This window comes from Equus przewalskii, chromosome 6, assembly GCF_037783145.1.
Source record: "Equus przewalskii isolate Varuska chromosome 6, EquPr2, whole genome shotgun sequence".
Taxonomy (NCBI): Eukaryota; Metazoa; Chordata; class Mammalia; order Perissodactyla; family Equidae; genus Equus; species Equus przewalskii.
The window spans coordinates 67,201,994-67,229,637 of NC_091836.1; the positions used below are offsets into that span (position 1 = coordinate 67,201,994).

The window sequence follows — 27,644 nt, forward strand, 5'->3', positions numbered from 1 at the left end:
ACGGAAAGGGACTTTTTAAAAGCTTTTACAAATGTATCAAGGACTCAAAGGAAAACAAGAAGATAATGAGAGCTATGTAAGATATAAAAAGAACCAAATAGAATTTCTAGAACTGAAAAACTACAATATCTGAATTTAAAAATCCACAGGATTTTCTTGAGGGATATTGGTCCACAGTTTTCTTTTCTGGTAATGTCATTATCTGGTTTTGATATAGTAATGCTGACCTCATAAGATGAATTGAAAATGTTCTGTCCTCTTCTGTTTCTTGGAAGAGATTGGAAAGGATTAGTATTATTTCTTTCTATGTGTTTGGTAGAATACAATAGTGAACACACCTGGGCCTAGAGTTTTTTTGTTGTAAGATTTTTACTTATAAATTCAATTTCATTAATAGATATAGGGCATTCAGGTTATCTCTTTTTTCTTGAATAATTGTTGATAGTTTGTGTCTTTTGAGGAATTGGTCTATGTCATCTCAGTTGTCGGACTTATGGACATAGACTTATTCATAATATTTTTTATTATCCTTCTAATGACTGTGGGATCAGTGGTTGTATTCCCTCTTTCATTCCTGATTTTCATAATTTGTCGTTCTCTCCAATCCCCTGTTTCTGTTAAGCTGGCTAGAGATATATCAGTTATGTTGCTCTTGTCAGAGAAACAGTATTTGGTTTCATTGATTTCTTTATTGTTTTTGTATTATTAATTTCATTGATTTTTGCTCAAATATTTATTATTTTCCTTCAAAATTTCTTTGGTTTTGATTTTATCTTTTCTGGTTTGCTAAAGTGCAAACTTAGGTTATTGATTTTAGAATTTTTTTCTTTCTTTTCTAACCACTGTTTCAGCTGTATGTTGCATTTTAATTTTTATTTAGTTCAAAATATTTTTAAATTTCTCTTGAGCCTTCTTTCTTGACCCATAGGTTATTTGGAGATTTTTTTGAATTTCCAAATGTATTCAGATTTTCCAGTTATCTTCTTCTTATTGATTTCTAGTTTTAATTCTGTTCTGGTCTGATTGCCTACTTTGTATGATTTCTGTTCTTTTATATTTATTAATGTTCATTTTATGGTCGAGAATATGTCCTATATTAATGTACCAAGTGCATGTGAGAGGAATGTGTATTCTACAATTGTTTGGTAGAGTGTTCTGTAAATGTCATTAGGTCAAATTGGCTAATATTGTTGTTCAGGTTGTCTCCGTCCTTATGGATTTTCTGCCTGTTCTATCAGTTACTGAGAGAGGAGTAATGAAGTCTTCAATCATAATTGTTGATTTGTCTATTTTTCCTTTCAGATCTATATTTTCCTCATGTATTTTGAAGCTTTGTTGTTAAGAGCATACACATTTAGGATTGGTATGTCTCCTTGGAGAATTTGCCCCTTTGTCATGAAGTGTGGTAGGCAGAATAATGGCCTCCCAAAGATGGCCATGCCCTGATTCCTGGAACCTGTAATATGTTACTATACCTGGTAAAAGGGTCTTTGCAGATATAATTGAAGTTATGGACCCTCAGATGAATAGATTATCCTGGATTATCCGGGTGGGCCCAATCTAATCACATGAATCCTTAAAAGCAGAAAATCTTTCTTAGCTGCAGTCAGAGAGATGCAACAATCGAGAAGAGAGAGGAGAGATTCAAACCATGAGAGAGACTCAACCCACCATTGCTGGTTTTGAAGATGGAGGAAGCAGGCTATGAGGCAAGAAATTCAGGTGGCCCCTAGAAGATGAGGATGCCCCTTACCTGACAGACAATAGGGAAATGGAAACCTCAGTCCTACAACCACAAGGTACTGAATTCTGCCAACAACCTGAATGAGAAGCAAATGGATTTTCCTTTCCCAGAGACTCCAAAAAGGAACACAGCCCTGCCCACATTGTGACTTTACCCATACAAGACTTCCAACCTACAAAACTATAATAAGATATTATATTTGTGTTGTTTTAAGCCAGCAAGTTTGTGGTAATTTGTTACAGTAGCAATAGAAAACTAATTATGATATAATGCCCTCTTTATCCATGATAATAGTAACTTATGAACATAGACATAAAATGCTTCAACAAAATATTAGCATCTCAAACCCATGATTATATAAAAAAGAGAATATATCATGACCAAGTAGGGTCCATCTTGGGAGTGTTAGATTGGTTCACATCAGTCAGCTAAAATCATTCTTAACAATGAGAGAGCGAATGTTTTTCTCCTAAGATTGGGAACAAGATAAGAATGCCCTCCCTTACCACTCCTATTGAAAATCATGCTGAAAGTCCTAGACAGTATACTTTGGAATGAAAAAGAAAGAAAAGCCATACAGACAAATAGATTTCAAAGGAAGAAACAAACTGTCTCTATTCACATACAACCTGATGGTCTATGTAGGAATTCCAAGATAACCTACAAAAAAGCTCCAAGAACTACTAAATCAGTTTAACAGGGTCACAGGATACAAGGTCTATATACAAAAGTCAACTGTATTCCTATATTCCAGTAATGAAGAATTGGGATTTGAAATTAAAATAATACTATTATAATAGCATCCAAAAAAATCACATACTTGGCCATAAACCTAAAAAGATATATGTGCAGGATCTGCATGCTAAAAACTATAAAACAGTGATGAAAGAAACCAAGTGAGCTTTTTTTTTTTAAGGTATCAACAAGCTGATTTAAAAATGTGTATGAAAAGGCAAAGGAACTAGAAGAAAAAATAATTCTGAAAAAGAACAAGGTTGTAGAACTCATACTACCTGATTTCAAGACTTACTATAAAGCTAAAGTAATCAAGAATTTATGGTATTGGTAAAAAAGGATAGGCAAAGATCAGTGGAACACAATTGAGATCCCCGAAATAGACCTACACCGAAAGAAACTAATTTTTGACAAAGGTACAAAGGCAATTCACTGGAAAAACGACAATCTTTGGAAGAAATGGTGTTAGAATAATTGGAAAAAATTTCAAAATTACAAGATTAAAAGAATCGTAACACATAATTCACACCTTATACAAAAATTAACTTAGAGTAGATCATAGAATTAAATATATAACATAAAACTATAAAACTTGTAGAGGAGAACATAGGAGAAAATCTCTGTGACCTTGGATTAGCAGTGAGCTTCTGGTTATGATACTGAAAACATGATCCATAAAAAAATGATAAATTAGACTTATCCAAATCAAAACTTCAGGGCCGGCCCCATGCCCAAGTGATTAAGTTCGCGCACTCCACTTTGGCAGCCCAGGGTTTTGCTGGTTCGGACCCTGGGCGAGGACGTGGCACCACTCATCAGACCATGCTGAGGTGGCCTCCCACATGCCACAACTAGAAGGACCCACAACTAAAAAATATACAACTATATATTGGGGGAATTTGGGGAGAAAAAAAAGATTGGCAACAGTTGTTAGCTCAGGTGACAATCTTTAAAAAAAAAAAATCAAAACTTCGATCTGCAAAAGACACCATTAAGAGAATGAATGATGATCTACAGACTGGAAGGAAATATTTGCAAATCACACGTCCAATAAAGGATTTGCATCCAGAATATATTAACAACTCTTGAAATTCAACAATTAAAAAACAAGCCAATATTAAAAGTGGCAAAAGAGTTTAACAGACACTTCACCAAATAAGATGCACAAATAGCAAATAAGCATATGAACAGATTTTCAATATCATTGGTCATTAGGGAAATGCAAGTTAAAACCACAATGCAATAACCTTACTCACCCATTAGAATGGCTAAAATCAAAGAAACATAATAGCAAATTCTGACGTATCCCTCAGGAATGAAGGTGAAATCTAGGCCTTCTCAGATGAAGGAAAAATTAGAGAATTCATTGCCAGAAGCCCTCTCTAAAAGGAATGCTAAAGAAAATATCAGAAGGCAACTTGGAACTTTAAGATGGAAGAAATGGCAACAGATATGGTAAATGTGTAGGTGAATAGGATGGACTACTTCTCTTAATTTTTAAAAAATTTGTGACTGTTAAAAGTGAAAATTGTACCATTTTCATATGAAGTTTTCAGTGTATGTAGATGTAATATATAGAATTACTATAACATAATGGGGGGAGGGAGAAGGTAAAGGGACCTATATAGTTGTAAGAATTCTACATTTTACTTGAAGTGTTAAAATATTGACTCTAAATAGACTGTGAAAGGTTAGAGTAGGAAAATATTTTGTAATCCTTAAAGCAACAATTAAAAATAGTACAAAGAGATATAGCCAAATTATTGTTATATGTGCAGTTTATGTATATATATAAATGGTAAGTTTAAATGGAATACTAAAAGAAATTCAAATAGTCCAAAAGAAGGCGAGAAAGGAGAACAAAGGAACAAAAATAGAAAGGACAAGCAGAAGAAAATCATAAATTGAAATACCTAAATTCAACCATATCAATAATTACATTAAAAGTAAATAGTTGAATCACACCAATTAAAAACAGAGATAATCAGGTTGGATTAAAAAAAAACAGACTCAACTTCATGCTGTCTACAAGAAGCTCATTTCAACGATAACTGCTGTATTATTTTAATCTGTTTTATAGGTTAATGGTAAAATAATGCATAAAGACATGCCATACAAACACTGATCAAATTAAATCTGGAGTGACTATATTAATGTCAGGCAAAGTAAACTTCAGAACAAGGAAAATTATTAGTGATAAAGGAGGGACATTACATAATAATAAATGGGTCCATTCGTCAGGAACACAGAACAATCCTACATGTGTATGCACTGAACAATACAACTTCAAATTTTATGAAGCAAATCTGATAGAACCTTAAAGGAGAAGTAGAAAAATCCACAATTAGATGTTTCAACACTCTTTTTTCAGTAATTGACAGAACAAGTAGGCAAAAAAATCAGCAAATAGGTAGAAGATGGACTATGTTCTGGGCCATGAAACAAATTTTGACAAATTTAAAAGAACAGAAATAATATCAAGTGTGTCCTCTGAGCAAAATGGAGTTAAACTAGAAGTCATTAACAGAAAGATAGCTGTAAAATTCCCAAACGTTTGATTTCTTTTTCTTTTTTCTAATTGGATAAATTTGACATGTAACATTGTGTAAATTTAAGTGTACAGCATATTACTTTGATACATTTATATATTGTAATGTTGCTGTTGTAATAATATTTATCACATTAATGTACAGTGTAATATTATTGTCCGTATTCAATATGTTGTCCATTAGATCTCTATGGCTTCTTTACTACTTGTTACAGATTTGTACCCTTAAACACCATCAGTCTTATCCTCCCACCCCCCATCCCCTGGTAACTACTGTTTTACTTTGTTGTTTTTTTTTTACAGGTTTGACTTTTTTAGAGTCCACATATAAGTGATATCGTACAGTACTTGTCTTTCTCTGACTTACCTCACTTAGCGTAATGTGCTCAAGGTCCATCCATGTTGTTGCAAATGGCAGGATATCCTCATTTCTCATGGCTGAATAATATTCCATTTTGTATATATACCACATCATTTTTATCCATTCATCCAGTGATAGGCATTTGGGTTATTTCCACATCTTAGCTATTGTAATTAATGCTGCAATAAACATGGAAGCACATATATCTCATTGAACTCCTGTTTTCATTTCCTGTAAGTATATGCCCAGCAGTGGAATTGCTGGATCGTATGGTATATCTATTTTTAATTCTTTTTTTTTTTTTCCTGCTTTATCTCTCCAAATCCCCCCTGGTATGTAGTTGTATATCTTAGTTGCAGGTCCTTCTAGTTGTGGCATATGGGATGCCGCCTCACTGTGGCTTGACGAGCGGTGCCATGTCTGTGCCCAGGATCCGAACCAGCAAAACCCTGGGCCACCGCAGCTGAGTGCACAAACTTAATCACTCGGCCATGGGGCCGGCCCCCTATTTTTAATTCTTTTGAGGAAGCTCCATATTGTTTTTCGTAGTGGTTGGAGTAATTTACATTGCCATCAACAGTGTATAAGGGTTTCCTTTTCACCACATCCTTGCCAGCACCTGTTGTCTCTTGTCTTCTTGATGATAGCTGTTCTAACAGATGCAAGGTGATATCTCATTGTGGTTTTTATTTGCATTTCCCTGATGACTAGTGATGTTGAACATCTTCTCATGTGCCTATTGGTCATTTTGATGCCCTCTTTGGGAAAATGTCTATTTAGTTCTTCTACCCATTTTTTAATTAATGGTTTCTTTGTTATTAAGTTGTATAAGTTCTTTATATATTTTGGATATTAACCCCTTATTTGATATATGGTTTGCAAAAATTTTCTCCCATTCTGTTGACTGTCTTTTCATTTTGTTAATTGTTTCTTTTGCTGTGCAGAAGCTTTTGAGTTTGATGTAGTCCCATTTATTGACTTTTACTTTTGTCGTTTGTGCTTTTGGTGTCACATCCAAAGAATCATTGCCAAGACCAATACTGATGAGTTCCTTCCCTATGTTTTCTTCTAGGAGTTTTATGGTATCAGGTTTTATGTTTAAGTCTTTGATCCATTTTGAGTTAATGTTTCTGAGCGGTGTGAGATAGAGGTCCAATTTCATTGTTCACGTATTTCTCCAGTTTTCCCAGCACCATTTGTTGAAGAGGCTGTCCTTTCCACATTGCGTGTTCTTGGCTGTCTTGTTGAATACTAGTTGATCATATATGCTGGGATTTAATTCTGGGCTGTCTATTCTGTTCCATTGGTTTATGTATCTGTTTTTGTGTCAGTACCATACAGTTTTTATTACTATGGCTTTGTAGTATAGTTTGAAATCAGTAAGTGTGATACCTCCGGCTTTGTTCTTTTTTCTCAGGATTGCTTTGGCTACTCAGGGTCTTTTGGGGTTCCACACAAATTTTAGGATTGTTTCTTCTATTTCTGTGAAGGATGCATTTTAGTATTTTGATGAGAATTGCACTGAATCTGTAGATGGCTTTGGGTAGTATTACCCAGTTTAACAGTATTAATTCTTCCTATCTGTAAACATGGGATGTCTTTCCATTTGTTTGTGTCTTCTTCCATTTCTTTTAGCAAAGTCTTCTAGTTTTCATTGTACAGATCTTTCACTTCCTTGGCTAAATTTATTCCTAAGTATTTTATTGTTTTTGATGCTATTGTGAATGGGATAGATTTCTTTATTTCTTTTTCCAATGCTTCATCATTAGTGTAAAGGAATGCAACTGATTTCAATATGTTGATTTTGTGTACTGCCACTTTACTGAAATCATTGATTAGTTCCAACAGTTTTTTGGTTGTCTCTTTGGAACTTCCTATATATGAGATCATATCAGCAAATAGCAACAATTTTACTTCTTTCCAGTTTGGATGCCTCTTATTTCTTGGTCTTGCCTAATCGCCCTAGCTGGGACTTCCAGTATTATATTGAATAGGAGTAGTGAGAGTGGGCATCCTTGTCTTGTTCCTTAGAGGAAACACTTTCACTTTTTCTCCATTGAGTATAGTATTAGCTGTGGATTTGTCATATATGGCCTTTATTATGTTGAGATATATTCCTTCTATCTCCAGTCTGTTAAGGGTTTTTAATCGTGGAAGGATATTGTATTTTGTCAAATGCTTTTTCTACATCTTTTGAGATGATCATGTGATTTTTATCTTTCATTTCATAGATGTGATGAATTACTTTTATTGATTTGCATATGTTGAACCATCCTCGCTTCCCAGGAATAAATCCCACTTGGTCGTGGTGTATATTCCTTTTGATGTGTTCTTGAATTCAGTTTGCTATTATTTTGTTTAGAATTTTTACATCTATATTCATCAGGGATATTGTTTTTCTTTTCTTTTGGTATCCTTATCTGGTTTTGGTACCAAGGTAATGCTGGCTTCATAGAATGAGTTTGGAAGTGTTCCCTCTTCCTCAATATTTTGGAAGATTGAGGAGGATTGGTGTTAATTCTTCTTTAAATGTTTGATGGAATTTACCAGTGAAGCTGTCTGGTCCTGAAGTTTTCTGTGTTGGGAGCTTTTTGATTACTGACTCAATCTCTTGATTCATTATTGGTCTGTTCAGATGTTCTATTTCTTCCTGATTCAGTCTTGGTAGGTTGTGTGTTTCTAGAGATGTATTTATTTCTTCTAGATTATGTAATTGGTTAGCATATAATTGTTTATAGTTGTCTCTTATGAGTCTGTCTGTTTCTGTAGTATCAGTTATAATGTCTCCTCTTTCATTTCTAATTTTATTTGAGTCTTTTCTCTTTTTCTTAGTTAGTCTAGCTAAGACTAACTTTATCTTTTCAAAGAATCAGCTTTTAATTTTGTCGATCCTTTCTATTGTTTTTCTGGTCTCTATTTCATTTATTTCTGCTCTGAATTTTATTTCCTTCCTTCTGCTAACTTTGGGCTTAATTTGTTCCTCTTTTTCTAGTTCCTTGAGGTGTAAAGTTAGGTTGTTTATTTGAGATCTTTCTCATTTCTTAATATATGCATTTATTGCTATAAATTTTCCTCTCAGAACTGCTTTTGCTGCACCCTATACAATTTTATATGTTGTATTTTCATTTGACTTGAGAAAAAAAAATTCCCTTTTGATTTCTTCTTTGACCCATCGGTTGTTGAGAAGTGTGTTGTTTAGTTTCCACATATTTGTAGACCAACTCACTTTCCTGTTACTGTTGATTTCTAATTTCATACCATTGTGGTCAGAGAAGATAGTTGTTATGATTTCAGTCTTCTTAAACTTGCTAAAATTTGTTTTGTGGCCTATCATATGTTCCATCCTGGAAGATGTTGTATGTGCACTTGAGAAGAACGTGTATTCTGCTGCTGTTGGATGGAATGTTCTATGTATGTCTGTTAAGTCCATTTGTTCTAAAGTTTGGTTCAATTCCATTTCCTTATTGATTTTCTATCTGGATGATCTATCCATTGCTGATAGTGGGGTACTGAGGTCCCCTACTAGTATTGTATTGTTGTCTATTTTCTTTAAGATCTATTAGTATTTGATTAATATATTTTGGTGCTTGGGCATTGGGAGCATATATATTTATGATTGTAATATCTTCTTGATGTAGTGACCCCTTTATCATTATATAATGACTTTCTTTGTCTCTTGTTGCCATTTTTGGCTTGAAATCTATTTTGTCTCATATAAGCATGGTTGCACCTGCTTTCTTCTGGTTAACATTTGCTTGGAGTATCATCTTTTACCCCTTCACTTTGAGCCTATGTGTGTCTTTAGAGCTGAAATGAGTCTCCTAATAGCAGCATATAGTTGGGTCTTATTTTTTAATTCACCAAGCCACCCTGTGCCTTTTGATTGGTGAGTTCAGTCCATTTGCATTTAGGGTGATTATTCATACATAAAGACTTACTATTGCCATTTTATCTTTTGTTTTCTTCTTATTTCTTAATCTCCCTTGTCTCTTTTTTCTTGTATTTCTGACTACCTTTAAAAATTGGTGGTTTTCCATGATGGTTTACTGAGTTTCCCCTTTTTTTATATTTCTTGTCTCTACTCTAGATTTTGTTTTTTCTGGTTACCACGAGGTTTGCATAAAATGTCTCATAGATAACATAGGCCCTTTTCTGCTGATACCAACTTATGTTCATTTGCCTAACAGCTTCCATCCTTTTATTCCTCCTCTTTTATATTTTTGCTGTCAGAAACTCTCTGTTTTTATGCTGCAAGTTCATTACAAAATTGTGGTAGCTGTAGTTATTTTTAATGCTCTTTTCCTTTAACCTTTATGCTATGATTAAATGTTTAATATTGTATTCTAAAATAGAGTTACAGTCTTCTGATTCTCTTTATCACCTTACTCAGAGTTTTTGTGTACATCTCTCTTTTTGTTTCAGGTGGAAGAGCTCCTTTCAACATTTCTTGTAAGGCAGTTCTAGTGGTGGTGAACTCCCTCAGTTTTTATTTATCTAGGAAAGCCTTTATTTCTCTTTTGTACCTGAAGAATAACTTTACTGGAGTATTCTGGGCTGGAAATTTTTATCTTTTAGTAGTTTGAATATGTCATTCCACTCTGTCTTCGCCTGTAGAGTTTCTGCTGAGAAATCTGCTAGTAGTCTAAAGGTGTTCCTTTGTAGATTACTTCCACCCCCCACCCCCTGGCTGCCTTTAAGATTCCTCCTTTATCAATCACTTTTGACAGCTTCATTGCAATGTGTCTTGGAGAAGATCTTTCTGCATTGAGATAATAAAGTGATCTATTTGCTTCATGGACTTATATGTCCAGTTCTTCCCCAGATTTGGGAAGTTCTCAACTATTATTTCTTTAAATAAACTCTCTGCCCCCTTTTCCTTGTCTCCTTCTGGTATACTCATTATTCTTATATTGGCTTTCCTAGTGGAGTCTCATAGCTTTTGTAGGCTTTCTTCACTTTTTAAAAATCTTAATTATCTCTCCTTTTCCACCTGAATCATTTCTAGATTCCTGTCTTCCAGCTCACTTATTCTCTCTTCTATATAATCTGCTGTATTTCCAGTGCTTTCTCTAATGCATTCTTCATCTTATTTATTGAGTTACTCAGCTCCAGAATTTCTGTTTGATTCTTTTTTTTAAATTGGAAAATTCCAAAATATTTTTAAAAACATGTCTCTAAATAACCCATATATCAAAGAGGAAATTTCAAGGAAAATTAGATAAATTTTTGAACCGAATGAAAATAAAAATACAACATATTCAAATTGGTGGAATACAACTAAAGCACTGCTTACATGAAAACCCTGGGATTATCTGCTTAATTAGAAAAGTGTCTCAAATCAATAAGAAAAAGAAGAACAAATTAAATCCAAAGTAAGCAGAAGAAAATAATAAAGAGCAGAAATCAATGAAATGGAAACAGAGAAATAGAAAACATCAATGAAACAAAAGCTTATTCTTTTTTTTTTCCTGAGGAAGATTGGCCCTGAGCTAACATCTGTACCAGTCTTCCTCTATTTGGTATGTGGGTTGCCACTACAGCATGGCTGATGAGTGGTATAGATCTATGTCTGGGATCTGAACCCCTGAACCCAGGCCACCAAGGCAGTGTGTGCTGAACTCAGCTACTACGCCACACAGCCAGCCCCAAAAGCTTATTCTTTGAAGAGATAAACAACATTGATAAACCTCTAGCCAACTGACCAAGACACAAAGATAGAAAACACAAATTTCCAAATTAGGAATGAAGGAAGGTTCATCGATATAGACCCTCCAGACATTAAAAAGGATAATAATGAAATATGATGAACAGTGAAGCTGGCTCATATTGGCTTACAAGAGCCAATTATTACATTTCAGCACTTTTGGAACCAGTTGTTAAACCAGTATGAAATTAGGTGTGGCTGTAGTATTTAAGCAACAAAATTTGGCAAACACTACAAATCAGGTCTTTATATTCCTGGAGAGCCTGTTGTTAAACATTTAGAAGCATGCCATTGTCTATGAATAACTCTATGTTTATAATTCTGACAATTTAGATAAAATGAAACAATTCTTTGAAAGACACAAAATACCAAAAGTCACCGAAGTACATAACCTAAATAGTCCTATACCTATTAAAGAAATTGTATTTGTAGTTTAAAAACTTCCAACAGAAAACTCCAAGTGCAGATGTTTTCACGGTGAATTCTGCCAAATGCACAAGGAAGAAATAATACCAATTCTACAGATATCTCCCAGAAAATAGAAAAGGAGAGAATAATTCCCAGTGCATTTTTATGAGGCCAGCATTCCTCTGATAACAAATTCACAAAAAGGCATTTCAAGAAATCTTGAGACTTATATCCCTTGTGAATATAGATGCAAAACTCAACAAAATATTAAGAGACTGAATCCAGCAGCATATAAAAAGAATAATATGTCATGATCAAAGGGGTTATATCTTGAGAATGTAAGGCTGGTTCACAGTTAAAAATCAATGAATTTAACCATGTTAACATACAGAAAGAAGAAAATCATATAATAATCTCAGTACATGCAGAAAAATCATTTTACAAAACTCAGCTTCCATTTTTGATAAAAACTCTCATAGAACTAAATATAGAAAGGAACTTCCTTAACTTGATAAAGGTATTCTCCAGTATATCTACAGCTAGCACACACTTAATGGTGAAAGACAACTCATTCTCTGTAAGACCTGGAAAAAGGAAGGATGTCTCACTACTCCTATTCACCATCATATTGTAAGTCCTAGCCAGTGCAATAAGGGAGGAAAAAGGCATACAGTTTGGGAAATAAAGAAATAGAACTATTTCTGTTTGCAGAGGACCTGATTGTATATGTATCAAATCTCCAAGAACTAATAGGTGAGTTTAGTAAGGACACAGGAAACAAGGTCAATATTTAAAGAAAAAACAAAACCAAAAAAACCTGAATCTAATCAGGGAAGACTTCTGGTCTCAACTTGAACATGTAAAGAGTTTGGAAATTGTTGCTCACACCCTTAAAACAAGAAAAAACCCAAACTGAAAATCAGTGATTTTTCTTAGATCCATCAGAGAATTGAAGTCACAGGGTAAACCACCACTCCAAAATCTGGAGAGACAGGTGACTACAGAGGATCACAGACAAGATCAGCTTACCAGAAGCAGAAACCATTGGAGCCAGTAACTGGTAGGAACAGTTTAAATAAGTGGTTATTGTAACTAATTGCTGGAGGCTGAGTGTGGACCAGCTTGAGAATTAAAAACCTCTGGGGGCCTAGTTTTATATAGGGCCCCACACTTTTGTGGGTTTTACCTCCAGGAATTCCATCACGTTCTTGTAGTGAAGATCATGGAACAAAATCTCTCCTGTTTTGGGCAGAAGGAGGAGAAAAGTAGCACTTTTAAAATAGATCCAGAATGTTCTCCATTACAAAGGCCTAGTCTCCAGGGTGAACCACTTTACCAGAACCTTATCTAACATGTAGGGAGGGTAATTAGTCAACTCCAGCCCCCTCCAGCCTTCCTGTCTCATATAAGGGTAGAGAAAAAAAGACTAAAAATATGCTTCTGAAAGTCATAGCCCAAAGACTCAGACCCACTAAACAACTAAGATTTAATAAAAGATTGTAGACCACTTCCCTTCCCCAGCACCTTACCACTACAAGAACAGGGCTTCAGATAATAATAGTGGATTACAACTGAGTGAGCTGCCACACAGACTCTGTTTAAGAAGGAGTTCTTAAGGAACCCAAAGACAATAGGAGAGGAAACAAAACAAAATAAGGAAACTGAATCCTCTGTGTACCTATAGCTATAGCAAACATTAAACACAGTCCAGGTCCTAGCAAGATTAATACAAAACCTCACCCTAAAAGCATAATTATCTCAGTTCCTATTACCCATTGGCTCATGTCTAGCTTCCAGCAAAAAAATGTATAAGATATGCTAAAAGACAAGAAAGAAAACACAGTATGAAGAGACAAAGCAAACATCAGAACCAGATTTGGATATAACACAGATTTGGGAATTACCAGATAGAGAATTTAAAATAACTCTGATTAATATATTAAGGGCTCTAATGGAAAAAGTAGACAACATGCAAGAAAAGATAGGTAATGTCAGCAGAGAGATGGAAACTCTAAGAATCAGGAGGAAGGGCTAAAAATCAAAAACATTCAACAGAAATGAAGAATGCCTTTGATGGGCTTATCAGTAGACTGGACATGGATAAGGAAAGAATCAGTGATCTTGAAGATACGTGACTAGAAACTGAAATGCAAAGAGAAAAATGAATAAAAAGAACAGGACAGAATAGCCAAGAACTGTGGGACAATTGCAAAAGGTATAACATACCTGTAATAGGAATACCAAATGAAGAAGAAAGAGGAAAAGAAACAGAAGAAATATTTGAAGTAATAGTGGCTGAAAATTTTCCAAAATTAATGACAGACAGCAAACTACAGATCCAGGAAGCTCGGAGAACATCAAGCAGGATAAATGCCAAAAATCTATAGATAGGCAAACTGCAGAAAACCAAAGATGGAAAAAAAATCTTGACAGAAGGCAGGGGGCAGTAAAAATCCTTAAGCTATAGAAGAGCAAAGATAAGAATTACATCAGATTTCTCATCAGAAACCCTGCAAACAAGAAAAGAGCAAACTATTTATAACAAAAGAAAAAAACCTAAAATTCTATATCCAGCAAAATTATTTTTCAAGATTGAAGGAGCAATAAAGATTTTCTCGGACAAAAAAAAAGCTGAGAGAATTTGTCACCAAGAGAATTGCCTTGAAAGAAATGTCAAAAGAAGTTTTTCAGAGAGAAGGAAAATGATATAGATCAGAAACTCAGATCTACATAAAGAGTGTCAGAGAAGGAATAAATGAAGCTAAAATAAAATATTTTATTTTTCGTATTCAGTATAAAACTTCAGGTAGAAAATGTAGGAGAAAATTGTGATGACCCTGAGTTAATGAGTTCTTACAGCACCAAAAGCATGATTCTTAAAAAAAAATAGATAAATTGGACCTCATCAAAATGAAAAACTTTTGCTCTTTGAAAGACATTATTAATAGGATGAAAAAACAAGTCACAGACTAAGAGAAAATATTTCCAAATCACGTATCTGACAAAGGATTTGCATCTAGAGTATCCAAAAGATACTCAAAACTCAAAAATAAGAAACCAACTCACTTTAAAAAAGGGCCCAATATTTGAATAGACGTTTCATCAAAGAAGATACATGGATGGCAAGCTCATGAAAAGATTCTCAATTTAATTAGTCATTAAGGAAATGCAAATTTAAACCACAATTAGATACTACTGTATACCTTTTAGAATGACTTAAAAAAACAAAAGACTTGAAATACCAACACTGGTGAGAATGTGGATCAGTTGGACTCACATGTATTGCTGGTGGGAATGTGAAATGATACAACCACTCTGGAAAACCATAGTTTAATGTTAAACATACACTTACCACAGATTTCAAGAGAAGGAATATTACCAAGAGTAGAAGTAATATGAAGCATACCAAACATATCTAATTATTTCTGGCATCCTTCTTGCCTGCAAATATAGTCGTGCAGCACATAATGACATTTTGGGCAATGATGGACTGTATACATGATGGTGGTCCCATAAGATTCATACCATATAGCCTAGGTGTATAGTTAGGCTATACCATCTAGGTTTGTGTAAGTACATTCTATGATGTTCACACAATGACAAAATCACCTAAAGATGCATTTCTCAGAATGTGTCCCTATTGTTAAGTGATGCATGACTGTGCTATAATGTAGCATAAAGGAACCAGCCTTTGATATTTTGGTGTCTAAGAAATAGCACATGATTTGGGATGAAGAAACATTTAACAATTTTCTTCTTCTGAATTTAGAGTCCTATGTTTGAAAGGCAGTGTAAAAAAATGGCATAGTAGGTTGGTCACTTAAGACAGGAGTGTTAGATACTTGAGAACAGTGAATGGCAGTTTGACTACCTATTAATCAGACTGATAATACAATGTTTTAAAATAAAAATAGCAGAAGATAACATAATTTTAAGGAACTTGAGCTCCTTCAGAAGTAAATAACTTTTGTTTTTGTTATTTTCTAATGATAAAGGACATGTCAAAGTTAGCACAAAGCACGCAATTATTTGGGGGAGATATAGGACCTCTGCTATGTGGGCATATGACCCACAATGTAAATAAAGGTTTACTCCATAGTTTAAGGTGAAGATTAAATATTCAAAGATCAGTATGTTATTTTAACAGAAAATTAAATGATAGTCTTGCAGTAGTATAACGTTTGTTAGTAAAGGATTTACAAGCTCTTTAAAAATCTTAAGTTAAACTAAACCAACTTTGTCAAAATTTTAACACATTTCATTGCTTCTTACCACACATTATTTGCAGGTATTATAAATTAAGCAAATATACTTTATCTCAAATCTTCTATAACTTGTTGTACCCACTCATTTGTCTTTAATTATTTTGTTTCACATTCTAGAGTAATTGGATACTTTAAATCAGCTGTATCACTAAACACACTGTTTATCAGTTAGTTGACTTTTTTCTTTTCATAGCAAGATTTTCTTGGTGAAGAAAGTAGTTTGTTAAAATGTCTTCTAGTACAAACTCCCCATCTCATTACTAACCAGCACTTTGACTAGCCTTGTTCTAGCATGATATATATAGTGAGAAATAATATACCCAAGGAAAGAATCCCAGCTTCAGGGGTGGATTTTATTCTTGGACTTGTTCACCTATTAGTTGAATGATTGGGCGTGTCACTTATCGTTTACCTATAAGTTGAATAATTTGGCATGTCATTTATCCTTTTTAAGCTTCAGTTTTCTCGTTTTTAATAAAGAGTATTCTGAAGTCAAATTGAACAATGCGTTTTAGTTTTTTGTTTTTTTTTTTTTAGAAATTGTGTCTTATCGTTACCATAGTCCAGCTCTAAAAAGAGCTCAAAGTACTTTTAAGTGACCACTGTCATAGAACTTCTATCATGTTTTATTTGCCTGTCTGTCTTATCTCTCTTACTAAACTGTGAGTACCTTGAGAGCAGGAATCGTGTTTTATGAGCACACAGAGTATGCTTGCTGAATGAATGATTATGTAGTATCCAGAGCTTAGTAAACAAGTCTGAGTGTCATACTCCTTTCTTCTCTCTCAGTGTCATTGAAAATGTACAGTTAATGGCATCCGTAAGTTTATGTTTCTGAAACACTGCATTGCAAGCAGCATCCACTGTCACAAAACCAAGTCCAGTGCAAGTTCTTATAATTGTATTTAATAAACCCCTCCCTAATCAAGCCACAATTTATCTTTAATCAGGTACAACAAAAAGTGTTAATGATGGTGCTGGTTGGTCAGAAGTAAATCCAGGGCTTTTCTATTTTCCATTAACTACTCAGGCCAAGGAGTTGAAACTGTTTCAGGCCAAGCCCTGAAACCTAGGGCTGGGGCTCTATTATTTATCATACAGCCAAAGTGAAAGACAAATTTTTTATAATCACCTCAAATTATTCAATTTCTGGTGATGGGATCAGTATCCTTAGAAGGCTGTTTCCTAGGAAATATGCTATTCCTTCAGACTCTTTATAGAGTGATATTGTCTACTGAGGGGTTAGGGAGTCCTACAATTGGACAGGTCTAACAGCCCTACAGAACATTTAACCTTCCCCCGGGTTAACATCAAAAAGCCTGATTCCCGCGTATTAACACAGGAGTTTTACAAGAGATACAGTCAACTTCGCCAAAGTTTTAAGTATATTTTCTTTGAGAATTGTTGTGATAAACATTCACTGTTATACCCCAAGAATATTTTTGTCTTGTACTACTAAGTCAAGGATATTTCCTTTCATTTAGGTATTACTTACAAAAATAATCATTATTGATAAAATTGGTGTAGTAGGTTGATTGGCAGCCCCCAAAAAGATATGTCCACATCCTAATCCCTAGAGCCTATGAATACTATCATATATTGCAAAAGATGTGATTAAGTTAAGGGTCTGGAGAGAAGGAGCTTCTCCTAATTATCTGAGTGGGCCCTAAATACAATCACATATATCCTTATAAGAGAGAGGCAAAGAGAGAATAGACACACAGAGAAGAGAAAGCGATGTGACCACAGAGGTAGGGATTGGAGTGATGTGGCTACAAGCCAAGGCATGCCAGCTGCCACCAGAAGCTAGTAGAGGCAGGGAAGAGATTCCCCTCCAGAACATTCAGGGTGAGCATGGCTCTGCTGACACTTTGATTTTGAACATTTCACCTCCAGAACCGTGAGAGAATACATTTCTGTTGGTGAATCACCAAGTTTGTAATAATCTGTTATAGCAGCCCTCAGAAACTAATACAGTTAGTATAATGTGTCTTTATATTGTCTTCAGTTATTTATGTACCTGAACAACTTAAACTTTTGTTCAATTAATAGGAATTAACACACCGCTTTAAATTTTTGAGTCCTTTTAGGGATTTGATATGCCTTAATACTACAAAGGAAATAATAAGGGTAACCGTCAAGGGGAAGTATGATTGGGAATTAGACTGATTTATATAATCAAGTTGAGTCACAGTCTTTCTATAAGTATAGCTGTGGCAGTCCTCCACTGACTGACTATATCTGTCTATCTATGTATCAGTAGATAGTAGTCTTACATCTGTTAAGGCTCTTTATTGATGAGAATATTTTTGACCAAAATTTACTTTAGAAGCATTAATTTTGGATTTTCTAGGAGTTGGCAAGGGATGATATATCCAGTATGTTTTCAAGTTATCTACACTAGTAGTAGCATGGAGGAACTGAATTGTACTTAGAGTGATGATTGTCTAGAAAAGCCTAAAGTTAGGCAAATCATTGTTTTTAGTGAGAAGACCATGATAGGCTAAATCAGAAGTGTATAACCTTAAGTCAATAAAAAGAAACGGTATGACTAAAAAGATAAGGAACAAAAGAGTTTGGCATTTATCAGGAGAATCTTTTTCCGTTGTTTTTTCATGCTTTATGGAGTTATTTGCTAGTTCCAAAGATCTTGGGTCAGCTGTTGACTGCTGGTGGTTCTCTCTGGAGGACTAAGTTTATGAGCCCTCATGGGTGTAACTTGCCAATTCTTGTCAGATGGGTGATGCCATTTTTGTTGGGAAATGTGTATCCAAGGGTCAATTCCTTCTACTTCTACTGCTCTATTAGAGTTAAGAGTATCTGATGTGGTTTTGTCCAGTGATGTTCAGGGACAGTCTTTTTATGAGCTGTTTTCTAGCGTACTGGATCACACTGATTAGATGGTTGGCAAGGAAAGGCAGCCTGTTTCTGTTAATGAAAGGACTGAGATATATTGGTTAATCTTTTATAATACTTAGCTAAAAGAGTTTTTGTAAAGGACTGATAAGAAGTTTGGATGGATATATTCTTCAGGCATGTGCCTGTAAGTGACTAGTTGACAGGGAGGTAATCTAGGACTTCCTGGCGGGAAAGAACACAAAGCCTAAGAGAAAAAGGGTAGTCCTTGAGGGTATGGGATTTCTGGGTATCTGATAGTTTGGCTGATTTTGGTTTTTATATTTCATGTATTCTTCCCACTTTTCCAGAGTATTGTGTATATAAGGATAGGAGATTTTTCAGTAAGCGGCAAAGTTTTGCATAATTCAAAATAAATATCCAGGGGGCCGGCCCCGTGGCCTGGTGGTTGAGTTTGGTGTGCTCCACTTTGGTGGCCCAGGTTTCACGGGTTCAGTTCCTGGGTGCAGACCTACACCACTCGTCCACCATGCTGTGGCAATGACCCACAGACAAAATGGAGGGAGATTGGCACAGATGTTAGCTCAGTGCAAATCTTCCTCAAGCAAAAAAAAGGAAGATTGGCAATGGATGTTAGCTCAAGGTGAATCTTCCTCAGCAAAATAAATAAATAAATAGCTATCCCAGTAAAATGTTTTCCCATATCACTGGATGGCTAAGTTGGAATAGCTTAGGTAGAGAACACAAATATATAGTAGTTTTTTAAGCCATTTTAAGTTGCAGTAACTATTCAATCAGGAATTGCTTTAGCCCATCCAAAAATAAACACACAATTGCTAGTACAAATTCCTAACCCACAGAGGGAAGAAATTGTACAAACTCTGTTTGGAGATCCTCAAAGGGTCCCTTTGGACAAGGTTCCAATCCATGTCTCACTTTTATAGTTTTCCCAGGATTATGTTGGTTACAGATGAGGAAAGAACTGGTCACATCTTCTGATACCTTAGAAAAGTTACCCCCACCAGTGTTTGTTTAATACTGCGGTCAGTTTATCCCTACTGTGGTGAGTTGTGTCATGGAGGATTTGGGGAAGTATCCATTTGAGGTTAATTGGTGCTACCACATAGCCATCGTGAATCTGGCAACCTGATTAGTTCTAGTGTTTCTTTTAAAAATTGGGGGCCAAGGGGCTGGCCCCATGGCTGAGTGGTTAAGTTCGCGCACTCTGCTGCAGGCGGCCCAGTGTTTCATTGGTTCGAATGGGCACGGACATGGCACTGCTCATCAAACCACACTGAGGCGTGTCCCACATGCCACAACTAGAAGGACCCACAATGAAGAATATACAACTATGTACTAGAGGGCTTTGGGGAGAAAAAGGAAAAAAAGAAAATCTTTAAAAAAAAAATTGGGGCCAAATTTTGTGCAGGTATGGACAGTTCTCAAATTACAGAAATCATGAGATTCTCCTTCATTGGTGAAGACAATACAGTTGCTGTATTTAAGAGTGTTATACTGGTGAATGATAGTGTGAGATAGAGAAAGTAACTATTTTGTAATTAATCAACAAAGATAAAAATACTGAGTGTTTTTCAGTTAACAACAGGGGTTGTATCGAATGTGATACCATAAAATAGAAAGATGAACCTAGTACAGGATCTGAAGATTCTTAGAGTAATTTAGCTAAGATTGCATTTTTTCCAAGACAAAGATTAAAAAGCCTTGCTAGATCAGGAATAGGCATTCAGAGGCAATGGGTCTTTGATGGGTGCCACGTTGTTGAGTTAATACCCTTAGACTACGGTCTCTCGTTTTGTGTATTTCAAAAAGAAAGCTTTATGATGATCTGGAAGGTCTGAAAAGAATATTGTTGAAGAAATATTTTGATCACTGAAGGTCTTTTTGTTTTCTGCATTTTGTGAGAATGACTCCAAGATGTTTGATTAAGTCAAATCATATAGAGGCCTGTCTGTTTCAGAAAAAGCTTGTTACCTGTACTCTACAATATCCAGTTAATCCCAAAAATCATCTTAATTGCTTTTAGTGGTCAGCCTTGGGTCATTTTGGATTATTAGTGATCTCTCATTAGACTATGTCCTTCCTAGCCGATATATCATGGCCTAGATCAGGGGTTGGCAAACCATGGCCTCCTGTCGAAATCTAGCCACTGGCTGTTTTTGTACAGCCTGTGAACTAAGAATGGTTTTGACATTTTTTAATGGTTGAAAAAAATCAAAAGAATAATGTTTCATGATGTATAACACTTATTTAAAACTCAAATTTCAGTGTCTATAAATAAAATTATTGGAAGACAGCCATGTTTATTCACTTATGAATTGTCTATGGCTATTTTTTGCACTATAATAGCAGAGTTGAACAGATGTGACAGAGACTATATGTCTCACAAAGTCAGAAATATTTAGTATCTGGCCCTTCACAGATTAAGTTTGCTAAACCCTGGATAATTAACTGTTATTTTGTAGAATTAAAATTTTGCCTTAGAAACTTTGTGAATAGAGTTATAGAGCCAATCTTAGAATCTCAAGATGGGTTACTGCATATCCGTAAGATCTTGGTTTAAGACATGAGAAAAGTAGGATGGGGCTTCAGTAAATGCCTGAAGTATAGCTTTCCAGGTAAATTGTTGATTTTTCCCTGGTAAAGGCAAAATATATTGGCTATTTTCGTCAGCTAAGGACATGAAAGAAAGTAAAAATAGGACCAAAGGGAGTACATTTGCGTTAGACAATACTAGAGAATGAGGTATAACTCTGGTTAATAGCTGACAGACAGTGGATGAATCTATATCCTTCACCATCGCAGTTTTTGTTGGTTTTTTTTAAACAGGTGAAACAGACATTGCTTGGACTAATGCAATGGATAATTAATCCTTATTATATTAAGTCTGTTTAGTTGGCTTAGATCTTCCTTAACTTCAGCATTAAGAGGATTTTAGGCCGCAGTGTCAGCAGAATCAATCTGAACTCTTATGGATTTCACTCCAATTATTCTGCCTTTTTTCCCCTCAGGGGTTCTGGTACCATGGCCAATTATTTGGTTATTTTTTGAATCAACAGACTAATGTCCATAGCTGTAATTTGATAATGTGCAGTAGAATTTTCTGTGACTCCTGAAAACAATTTGTCTGCAGTACATTTCTTCAGGTGGTTCTTTTTGCAAAGTAGATTCCTAACAATGAAGTTTATAGAAAAGTGCCGTAGAGAAGAAAGGAGTGTTCTTCTGACTGTGGTCTCAAACTAACAGTTACAGGTTGGGACATGAAAAAAGATTTAGTATTGTTAGCGATTCCTACTACTTGAATGATTTTAGTACTCTGAGAGATCTGATTTTCTATGGTAGTGGGATTAATAGTAAAGTTAGTGGCACCTGTATTGACAAGAAAACCATATTGTTGTTCATCAGTTTTTACAGATAGTCTCAGAATTTTCTGTTGAGTGCTAATGGTTTCCTTTAAGTGGCATCATTGGCAGATTTTGGATAATTATGCTATTTGTTAACCAGTATGATACATTGGATCATCCAATAGCCTTTCTACTTGTAACTTCTCTAAGCATAGGCCTAGAGAACCGAGGACCTTTAAATATTGTTTTTATTTGAGGAACCAGATATTTTGTGTGGAGAACCAGGATTTTGTTTTCTTTTCTAGCTTGCTACTTCCTAGGGGTTTTTGAAAATGTTCAATCACATATTGTAGATAGTTTAAACTGGTGTTGTCCCATTCCAGTTTATTTTTCTAAGACCCCTATTTTATATTAAAAAAAAAAGAGACTCGATTTACTTCAGCTGTTAGATCTATCCCATAAAACTACTTAAAGCTTACCGGAGTCTAGTTTTAAACTCTCTTATTAATTAATCTTTATAGTTTTTGCTGTTTTGAATTTTTTCATCCAATTTATCCTTAAGGGAAAGGCTTCATAAATGTTCTTGATTGTACATTTCCTTTTTTTTCCCATTTAGGAGCATTTAAAAAATTATGCACAGCTGAATTATTTAAATCCTGTCTTGGTCTTTCCCATCCTATTCTTTAACGATTTTCCCCACATGAAGGTCTAACTGTTAAGTGAATCAGTCGGTCTAGATCTGGTAGAGTCGAACAAAATCTTGAATTCTGAAACAAATTTATTATTTCCTGAGAATTAACTCTTAATTGTAGAGCTCAACTCAGATCTAGACCATGGTTTAATTCAACTTCTATGATGTACCTTTTGGTCTAGCCTGGGGATATTGTGCGATGTGATTGTTTCTTTCCTAAGAAAAAGGTAAGAAAGGGCAGCTTGTTTAGGAGGTCAAGAGGAGGAAATAGAAAGAGTGAGAATGAGAATGAAGACAAGGTTGTGTAGAGAGAGAGAGATTATTTGAGTCTTGAGAAAATGTGAGGTAGCTGCTGCTTCCTTCTCCTGAGGGATAGCCTTTTTATCACTGACTTCAGCCACGAATGATCTAAAATTGGCAAATGATGATAAAAGTAGCTATTTACTAAATTTAATATAGCTAATATGTGTATGGACTGAAGTGTAAGATGAAATACTGTGTATCGCAAAGAAAATATGACAGTTCCTGCAGTGAGAGATTCACATTCCAGTAGAAGCAGTAGAGAGTGAGGGAACTAATGTGAATTGTGTACTTTTCTATGTACCAGACGTGCTTCTAGACCCCGTAAATATTTTATCATATTTAATTTTCAAAATAATCCTGAGGAATACATAGATCACCCCTCCCCTTCCCCATTTTATAGTTTGGGCAATGAAGACTTTGAGAATTTAAATGGTTTTACCAAGGTTACACAGCAAGAAGCATATGAAGCCAGGATTTGAATCTGGTCTAAGACGTATGCAAATAACTATGGAAGAGAAAATGAGACATACAATTACAGAGGCATAAAAATGGGCCATTGGAGTTTAACACCATCAAAGTCTCTTGAGTAACGTTTAAGGAAGCCTTCATGAAGGAGGTAGTGTTTGGACTGACTGGGCTTTGCAGGTTGAGGGTAGGATTTTAACAGGTGAATATGGCAGGAAGGTAAATGAATGGTGGAGCTGGGATTGAATCCAATATCCAATTCAGTCTGAAGCCAAAACCTATTTTTTTCCATTACACAAAATTAGAACAGTGAGAGCAAATATGGGAAGCCAGTGCAACTGAAAAGGGATTGTATTACCTTGGGTTATCGAAAAAAGGCTGAAAAGGAAGGTCCAGACAAGAACATGAAGGACCTTCAGTGCAAATACAACAGCTTCTATGGTATAGAAGAAATCATTCCAAATACCATAATTACCTATGGAGATTGCGTTTAATTTCTCTCCTTGGCAACTTTTATCTCATGACCAGTATTTCAGAGGGCCTGGTGGGTTGAATGATAATGGAGCAACATGGAGGTAAGGCTGGGTGTGGGGCTATATAACAGGAGAATTGGAAAATGCTTTTCATAGATGCCAATGTATTCTCTAATGTATTTATTTTTAGCTCAAACCATTTTACAATATGAAACCCATATCAGAGGCTGATAGTAAAAAAGCAGAAAGTCAGAGGATTCCAAGACTAGCTGATTTATTGGAACTTGCACGGAAGGAAAAAAAATTTGTGATATTTGATCTTAACAGCCCTAAACAAAAACATCCTCACAGAAACACGTATGTCCGCCATGTAGTAAGCGTGATCCTTGACTCTAAAATTGAGCAACATCTGGTATGTCTGTCTTAGTATTTATGGTAGAGATTGGGGGGTGGGTAGCACGTCCCAGGAGCATAACAGTTGAAGCTGACCTACCTTATAGATCTTCCCTGGGACCCTTAAATAATTTTGCTCTCTATAGAAATGGAGATTGTTGCTTATATAGCTATATGTGGCAATCTAAGAATGACCCAATTAAATTTATCTCACTAGGGAGAAACATCGAGGCTGTTTGTTATTCCAAACCAAATGAAATATCAGCACTCTGTTGAAAAGAAATAAGTGTAATGATTATATGATGTTATCTGCCCCATCACCAACATAGAACTATTAGAAAGGGCCTGGGTAACACTAAGACTTTGAGAACTTGGCTCAAAGGTAGAAAGAATAGGTGGGTCTTATTTGAGCAGAGATTTGTTCATCATGTTTTTCAGAAGCAACTCTCTGCATTTGGGCAGTCAATCATCCCAAATCTCTTAAATTCTCAGAATATGGAAGAGTGCTATAAGTGAAACAAATATGTGTCTTTTTGCAAATGGAACTATTTCCACAGATGAGTCATAAAAGCATTCCCTGTTGGCAGGAAATGACCCTTCTCAAAGATTATTTTAGCATCATCAGCCAGAGGAGAAGTTTATGATTCCCACCTTCATCCACACCTACCAAGTCCTCACCCAGTTTGGCTAGTGTGAGACTACACAAAATGGGCCCTTGACCCATGATGTGAACTGAGAAAACTCAGCTCCAGAACACCCCTGGTAAAAGTCGCATTATAATTGTTTGTTAGACAATATTAAGCCAGTTTGACTCTTTCAGCAAGGGCTAGAATCTCTCTGCTCCCTATAGACTGTTACCAGTGCTGGAATGGAGTTCCATCCATTCTACATGGGGCTCTTTATACCTAGACAGCTGATTATCCACTGAAATACTTACTGTTTCTCTTTACAGATTTATTGGTTGCCAGGTTTTGATAGGGACTATGTCAGGAGCACAGCTCCTGGTTTTCAGCAAGTCGGCCGGCTTTACTCCATCGAAAGCCTTGCATATGAAAATCTGAGTATAATAAATGTTGACTATAAGGAATTGTTCTACAATGGATTGAAGTAAGTGACCATACCGGCCTTGATATGTATTGCCTTACTTGCACAAAATCTTCATTCCAACCAAGCTACTCAGCTTCCCCTTCCCATCTCAGGATTACTCTGTGTGGCTGTCTTTTTGGAATCTCCTGTTTTCCCCTTCTTGCCCTTCCCTCTCTCTCTTCCTCCCTCCCTCTGCCAATAAACATTTATCAAGTATAGACTATATCTCTGGAACATAGACTTCAGCCCCTTCTCCTCTGTGTTCTAATCTCTCATCATTCAATACACTTTTTTGTATGCTTTGTGTTTTTGTTTTTATATAAGGCGATCATTGAAAAGTCGGAACTTAAAAAGTTATTTCCTCCTGTCATTACCAGATGGATTGCAGTACCTCCTAAATAGCTTTGTCATCCAGAAAGCCAGATTTCTTATAGGCATAATTAAGAACATAATTAAATCATTATTTAAAAAAACAAAAACAAAAAACTTGACAACCAAACGTAAGAAGAAACTAAAATTATGAAACACCACATTTGTAAGTATATAATTAGAGACAGATTTTCAGAATTAAACGCACCTGGGAATAAAATGGTAATGTTTTCAAACTTAACTGTTATTAATCACTGCTTAATTTAATCCATATCCCCTTTCTCCTACATTTAGAAATAAGTTTTTTCAGATAATTCTAAATGCTTCAGAGACAGCCTTCCTTGGGGAAATATATATATATATATCTCCAAAATCTCCTTGGGCTTAATAAAAATTCCCCTAGATACCTTTCTGCATCTCAAGCCATAAGCTAGGCTTTTGAATGCACCTCTCTTCCTGCTTTTCCTCCTCGCTGGCCATGGGGTGGTAGGTCATAAAATATGTCTTTTTTCTTTTAGCATTGGAAAATTATATATATTTTGTCTCTATTTCCCAATCAGAAGATTTCTCTTTGCCCAACTCCTCCTCTATTTCGAGTGTATTTCTATTTCCTTTTACTTTTTTTCAAATAGAAAATGGCTCTAAGATGATTTCCTTCTCTCCTAATCATAATTTAGATTAATCTATTAGTTGAAAATAATTATAATAGCTTACATTTATTGAGCCTTTATTATGTGTCAAGTTCTGTGGTTGGTAGACCACATGATTTTTTTGAAATCCTGGCCTCCCCATCAGCTGCACTTCTGAGTTGGACAAGTTTCTTTCTTTTTTTATTGAGGTAACGTTGGTTTATAGCATTATGTAAATTTCAGGTGTACATCATTATATTTCGATTTCTGTGTAGATTACATCTTGCTCACCACCCAAAGACTAATTACCATCCATCGCCATACACGTGTGCCTAATCAGCCGTTTCACCCTCCTCCCTCCCCACTTCTCCTCTGGTAACCACCAGTCCAATCTCTGTCACCATGTGTTTGTTTGTTGTTGTTTTCATCTTGTATTTACGAGTGAGATCATACGGTATTTGACTTTCTTCCTCTGACTTATTTCACTTAGCCTGATACCCTCAAGGTCCATCCTTGAGGGATGTTGTTGTAAATAGCAAGATTTTGTCTTTTGTGTGTGTAGGGAAAATTGGCCCTGAGCTAACATCTGTGCCAATCTTCCTCGATTTTATGTGGGATGCCACCACAGCATGGCTTGACAAGTGATGCTAGGTCCACACCTGGGATCTGAACCTCTGAACCCCACCAAAGCAGAGCACGTGAACTTAACTACTATGCCACCAGGCTGGCCCCTTGTCATTTTTTTATGGCTGAGTAGTGTCTATTGTCTATATATACTACATCTTTTTTATCCATTCGTCCCTTGATGGGTACCTAGGTTGCTTCCAAGTCTCGGCTATAGTGAATAATGCCACGGTGACCACAGGGGTGCATATATATTTATGCATTCGTGTTTTCACATTCTTTGGATAAATATCCAGCAGTGGAATAACTGAATTGTATGGTAGTTCTATGCTTAATTTTTGAGGAATCTCCATGCTGTTTTCCATAATGACTGCACCAGTTTGCATTCCTACCAGCAGTGTAGGAGAGCTCCCTTTTCTCCACATCCTCTCCAATACTTATTTCTTGTCTTGTTAATTATAACCATTCTGAGGGGCATGAGTTGATATGTCATAGTAGTTTTGATTTGCATTTCCCTGATAATTAGTGATATCAGATATCTTTTCATGTGCCTGTTGGTCATCTGTATATCTTCTTTGGAAAAATGTCTGTTCAGATCTTTTGCCCATTTTTAATTGGGTTGTTTGTT

At 35.5% G+C, this 27,644-nt stretch overlaps 1 protein-coding gene across 4 annotated transcripts in view; it reads left to right on the top strand.

The window, feature by feature from the left end:
* Positions 1–27,644, top strand: part of GDPD4 (glycerophosphodiester phosphodiesterase domain containing 4) — a 122,713-nt gene that overhangs the window by 64,098 nt on the left and 30,971 nt on the right. For 3 of the 4 annotated variants that reach the window (XM_070624004.1, XM_070624005.1, XM_070624006.1), the window contains 2 exons: positions 24,106–24,327; positions 25,261–25,415. The exons of the other annotated variant lie outside the window; for it this stretch is intronic. In XM_070624004.1, the coding sequence (XP_070480105.1) occupies positions 24,106–24,327; positions 25,261–25,415 (377 nt within the window). The remainder of the gene's footprint in view (positions 1–24,105; positions 24,328–25,260; positions 25,416–27,644) is intronic. 4 annotated transcript variants of the gene reach the window in all.